Source organism: Asterias rubens, chromosome 2, assembly GCF_902459465.1.
Source record: "Asterias rubens chromosome 2, eAstRub1.3, whole genome shotgun sequence".
In the NCBI taxonomy this organism is placed as follows: domain Eukaryota; kingdom Metazoa; phylum Echinodermata; class Asteroidea; order Forcipulatida; family Asteriidae; genus Asterias; species Asterias rubens.
The window spans coordinates 23658202-23664430 of NC_047063.1; the positions used below are offsets into that span (position 1 = coordinate 23658202).

General features: G+C 36.1%; 1 protein-coding gene across 5 annotated transcripts in view; it reads left to right on the forward strand.

Moving 5' to 3' along the window:
• The window catches only part of LOC117307082 (FYVE, RhoGEF and PH domain-containing protein 1-like), an 81604-nt gene extending 78345 nt beyond the window's left edge, over positions 1-3259 (forward strand). For all 5 annotated transcript variants that reach the window (XM_033791736.1, XM_033791734.1, XM_033791735.1 and 2 more), the window contains 2 exons: positions 509-666; positions 1684-3259. In XM_033791736.1, coding sequence (XP_033647627.1) covers positions 509-666; positions 1684-1744 — 219 coding nt within the window. In that variant the 3' untranslated portion in view covers positions 1745-3259. The remainder of the gene's footprint in view (positions 1-508; positions 667-1683) is intronic.
• The last annotated feature ends 2970 nt before the right edge of the window (positions 3260-6229 follow it).

Here is a 6229-nt window from a genome sequence, read left to right on the forward strand (position 1 = left end):
ATAGTACCTAGGTGGTGTTAAGTACTGGGTGGTTGTGACGGATCAGGACCTATACGCCCTCAAAGCACCCAAGGTAAGATCATTGTCATTGGCCTTCAAATTAGATTAGGTAACTAGTGGGGGGGTATATAGGTGGTGTTAAGTATTGAATTTGACATAGCATCTTTAACCATGATGCTTCGTCCTTCAGATGGGATGAAAAGCCGTTGGTACTGTGTGTTGTGTAAGGCACATAAAAGAACCGACACTGCACTTATTGTAAGGAGAAAGGGTTCGCCCCGGTGTTCCTGGTTTGATTGGCGGCATGTTGCGCCACAGCACCTCGTAAACCATTACATGGTGCTATTTAAAAGATGTAGGTCTCATAATTCAAACGTAGTCCCACACGCCTTGAGCGTTGACCACTGAGTGCGCATATGTGCGCTTTTTAAGAAGCCACTACTATTATTATTATTATTATTATTATTATTATTATTATTATTTCCTGTTGTATTTTCTCTCTGGTCAGGACGTACGTGCAGTTCTCACCATTCCCATTAAGCTGTACACTGTATCAGACGTAGACTCCGGCAGCTCAGACAAAGATAATGTATTCAGGCTGACCAATGGAACCGATAGAAGAATGATGTATACATTCGCTGCCGAGTCAAGGGAGATGAAGAAAAGGTGGGTTAAAGATCTAGGAATGAAATGGATAAAGGGGTCAGGGAAGGGGCTGGTTAACTACACCACTTGAGTCCAACCTTGTGCTATTTCTTCTGTTTACCCAACCTGTCATTAATGTTACATGGGTGTTTGGTTTGGGCTCAACGGGTGTACCTGTTTGGGACTCGCTTATAAGATTTCTTCTTAGTGAGCTCCCCCTGCAGTGTCATAAAGGTGTATTTATATTCTCCTGGCTTAACTGTACTATTTGGAACATCATCCCTGTATTTTAAGTTTACTGTGGAAACAATAAACTTTGCAACTTTGAATGGAACTGGAGGTTCATCCTTGTAGTGGTGAAGTTGCCTACCAAGAAGCCACTATTTTCGCACTACTCTATTCCCCGTAACAGCTGGCCTTTTCACACTATCGCTTTACCCCTGGTCTTACTTGGTACTTGGTAGTTATTCTCCTGAAACTTCCGTTGGGGAACTTAATAAGGAGGTCAGGAGAGCGTCGTCTTATTCGGTTTTTGGTATTTGGTAGTTATCCTCCTGAAACTTCGGGGGAAGAACTTCCCCTGGTCTTTTTTTTTATGGAAGTGGCCAGACACACAAGGCCTGAAGGCCACTTCAAGGTGTGGGCTACAATTTTTTTTTCAGAGGCAGTTGCCACCTACTCCTAGGGCTGAAATAGGGTTACCCCTTTTACAGTCCATACACTAGGCTTGGGTATCATCAGTCCGAAGCCTGGTCGGTAGAGCAGAAAGTACTACCTCCCCAATTTTACGTAGCAAGTGTCACGACCGCTCGACCAAGACATGCCCGGAAAATGGGCACACCCTGGGAAATAGCCATCCTTGCTCTGGAGTAGGGGAAAGCAGTAAAACCCTTGTGTATTTTTAAAAATGTACAACATGAACCACCTGGAATAGTGACACAGTGTGAAAGTGCGCCAGAGTAACCGTGAAAAAAAAGTCCACCTTAATTGTATAATGTCTGATTACTTTGGTTTCTTCTGGTTTTTTTTTTATGACAGGTGGATCACAGTTCTAACTAATGGCCTTGAAGAGCTTAGCAGCAAATCTCAAACCATTTAAACTCATCGTGTCTTCCAACTCAACTCTCTCCAACTCCAGCGTCTGGTTCCCCTGACTGAGGCACAACCTAAAGCTGGACTTTGTTGTGAACAATTAATTTTGCGATTTCAGATACACAGAGACGTTTGTTAACAGTCTGTAAGAAGTTTACATCATTAACTTTCACAAACATCAATGTACAAATGTGCAAATAGAAAAATAAAACAAAACATGTTTTTTTTTTTTATGTGAAACCTGTTTGCACATTTGCAATAGTATCACAAATCATAGACAAGCTTAGTCAGGGGTTGTGATTAGCAACTTTCCATTTTCAAATTTGATGGCAAATTTGTATCAATATTGGGCTTCTTGGCATGAAGCCTTAATCCTGGCTCATACTTCCTGCAAATGCTTTGTGCGCAGCGAGTTTGACACCTCAGCTCTCTGTTTTTGTTGCGAAGCCTCGCAGTAATTCAGCACAGGGCAACTGTTTTGAATTGTTCGTTTTCATAATACGACTTCAACATTTGCAGTATGAACCGGGTTTGACCTGCCTAATCAATCTGTCCATTGTGTGTTAAACATAGTGCGTTGTGCATAGTGCACTAAAATGTAAAAACACTGGGTAATCCTTCTATATACAATGTAGCTGTATTATGTAAGCTGTATTGTGTCATCCGTTTAAAGATGCACTCTCCCTCGAGAGTATTTGAAACGAATGACGGATCAAGCTCGGTAGAGATGGATACATGGTTTTTTAGCCTAAAGTAATTTTTTTTTGCAATTATGTGTAGTCTTTCACACAGAAATATTTAGTATAATTTCTATAAACTTTGCAGAACGCATCAAATCAAGAGAAATGAAAATACAGTGCTTTTTTGACTGCAGTTTTATCAAAGACATTTATAAATATTTTTTTTACAGTTGTGTAGAAATAAGTTTTTTGAATAAGGTGAATATTTTATACAGCAACTACTTGAGGGTATAGCTTTCCAAGTTCTTTCTGACTCATGTTAATTGTTCTTTTCTTTTTTAATCGCTTTGAAACATCATTGGTTGTAAATAGGTCTTAATTCTTAAATAATTGTAATGTGGCTTCCATGTTCTTATGTATATAGAAGGAAATATTTTATGTACAGTTTTTTAAATCGTTAATCTATGTATATTATAAATAAATATATTATTTGTGTGTGTAACTGTATGCACAATAGACATACATCAGGTGTTTTTAAAAAAACTTATCTATGCAGAAGATTTTATGCCGTAGTTGTCTTATTTATATTAAAAAAAATATTTACACGTGGTGCGGATTAAGAGGGTCAATATTTTGTGTAAAATATTTTGCTTAATTACAAAGTGATGAATTTGAAACAAGTAGTTATTATTTGGATATGGAAATGATAATCTAGTGTATTTTAAGGTTTTCCAAATGATAATATGTTAGCTCCAGTGCCTTAGGTCAATTTTAGTTTTAAAGGCAGTGGACACTATTGGTGATTACTCAAAATAATTATCAGCATAAAACCTTACTTGGTAACAAGTAATGGGGAGAGGTTAAAACACTTTCACGAACGGCTCCCTATGAAGTAACGTAGTTTTTGAGAAAAATATTTGAATTGATTTAAAGACCTCACACTAGAGGTCTCGAAATCAAGCATCTGAACGCACACAACTTCATGTAACAAGGTTTTTTTTTCTTTCATTATTCTCTTGCAACTTCGAGGACCGATTGAGTTCAAATTTTTCACAGGTTTGTTATTTTATGCATATGTTGAGATACACCAAGTGAGAAAAATGCTCCTTGACAATTACAAAAAGTGTCCGTTGTCTTTAAGGGGAAGGTATACTTAGGTAATAACTCTTAAAATTAATGGCAATACACACTTTAGGTAAAGAAGCCTTCAGCAGCTTTCGATAGTATAAAGTATTTTGAAAACATTTAAGAAATTTGGTTATGTTAATTGATGTTCTAAAAGGGTACACTATTGGTAATTACTCAAGAAAATTATTTAGCATAAAACCTTACTTGGTAACTAGTAATGGGGAGTTGTTGATAGTATAAAACATTGTGGGAAACGGCTTCCTCTGAAGTAACATAGTTTTCGAGAAAGAAGTATTTTTCCACAAATTTGATTTTTGATATCAATTATCTGAAAGCACACAACTTCATGTGGCAAGGGTGTTTTTTCTTTCATCATTATCTTGCAACTTCGACGAGCGATTGAGCTCAAATTTTCACAGGTTTGTTAATTTATGCATATGTTGAGATACAGCAAGTGAGAAAACTGGTCTTTGACAATTACCAATAGTGTCCAGTGTCTTTAAATGCTAACCAAAGTAAAATGTCACAATAAAAATCACTGGTGATATTGACAACTCATCTAACGGTGAATCTTAGTGCTTTATGAGATAGAGCCCCCAGATAAAATAGAGTTGTCACTGTACGTTGTACGCAGAAACAAGCTATAAAATAAGTGTAATAATAAGGCCAATAACTTGCACACAGGCAATGAAGTGACTTTGTTTTGATGTCCAAGGTTTTTTCTTTCATTTATATTTAAAAAAAAAGTCTGTATGAATTATATTTCCATTGCTAAGGGATGAGACATTAGCATATTACGGAAATTTAAATTATTTGTTAATAATAATTGGCAACACACATAACCTGCAATTTGAAACAAAATGTGTAAACGCATTTAATCTTCAGAGATATTTTTTTGTACAAGTTTTCTTTGTGCTTTTTACAAGAAAAACAGTAAAGATATCTGTTTGGTGTTTATAAATGTTCTACAAATCTTAATGTACATGTACAAAACAAGCGTCCAGCAATACGTTATATTTTACTATATACACAGGCAGGACTTCAGTCTCCATTACATTGCCAGACTAGGGTCCTACCAACAGCCAAATTTCATGAAGCTGCTTAAGCACAAAAATAAGCTAAGCAAAGCAAAATCATGCTTACCAGAACAAGGTTACCAGCCAAAATACAACGCCACGTGTACAGTTTGTGACAGGTATCCTGCTCAGTATCACTAAGCAGGCAGTTTTAAGCAGTTTCTGCTTAAGCGTAAAACTAGGCACCAAGGCTAGACCTCAGTGGTACGTATTTTCAGTCGTCACCAATAACTGTTTTGGTCGAGTTGGCCAATGATCGAAACAGTTATTGATTACAGTCGCGAAAATGCACCCCTAGTCAAAGTTCAGTCATTTCAGCAAAACTTGTAATTACATTACAAATATAAAAATTATATATTAAATTATTTGTGGTCTACTTGTGACAGATCAGATCCAAGGACGGTGGTTTTCTGGTAAATTTCAGTTTTTTCTTTTACATAGTAGAGGTTGTTTGTTATTGAAGATGCTCTAGGTCCCAATTTAGGCTGATTTGACCCATAACTTAGATTTAAATGTAATACAGATATTTTTTATAGATTTAATAAAGTTGAGAAAATAGAATTAGCTGTTGCAAAGTTAAAAGCTTTTTGGATACAAAACAAAATCAACTGCTGATAAGAAGTAGTTAAGTAAAAAACATTTAAGAAAGTACAACGGCTGACCTAGATGTATGCTTGGTGTAGGCTAAGGCTTCCAGGCTTTTTAGTCACAATTTTTCCGAGGGAAAAACTTTAGTAGGAAAAATATCATGCCTTATTATTTGAAAAATGTAAATTCTTTTGGCAAATCTTGGGCCAAGCTTTTGGAACAGAGTTTTAAAAACTACTTCATAAAAATTGAAGTAAAGACTTTGTACGATCAAAATAATAATAATATTATGCAAATTGATAACATGGAAATAAAAAACTTATCATCTTGATATCAACAGAATTTTGTTATATTGTTTAACTGATTGTTTCCTTCTCTGTGCTTGTCTTTTTCTTTACCCTTTAGATACCATTCGTTTCTGTATAGTCATCACCATTTGCCCAGACATAGACTTATCTTGTTAATTTTTTACTGCTATTTTCAGATAAAAAGTTAGGAAAATTAATAACAGAAAAACATGGTGTCTTTTTTGTAGTTGTTTACATGGGGAACATAGATACATGTCAATTAAGTCCCAATTATTTTCTTTGACCCCATGGATTGAGCCAGTTGGTCAAATACTGTGGCTGTTTGCGGCCGTTCTTGGACTTTTTGAAGAAGCTGCTTGCAGCTGCTATGGTCTCTGAAGGGTTTTACAAAAAGCAACATCCTGGGGTTGATTTCACAAAGAGTTAAAAGGCACTGGACACCAGTGATTGTCAAAGACCAGTCTTCTCACTTGGTATATCTCAACACATGCATAAAATAACCGGACAGTTAAAATTTGAGCTCAACTGGTTGTCGAAGTTGAGAGAGAATAATAGGAAAAAAAACACCCTTGTTACACAAGTTAGTGCTTTCAGATGCTTGAACTCGAGACCTCAGCTGAGGTCTCGAATTTAATTCAAATATTTTAGTGAGAAATTACTTTTCTCAAAAAACTACGTTACTACAGAGGGAGCCGTTTCAAACAATTTGTTA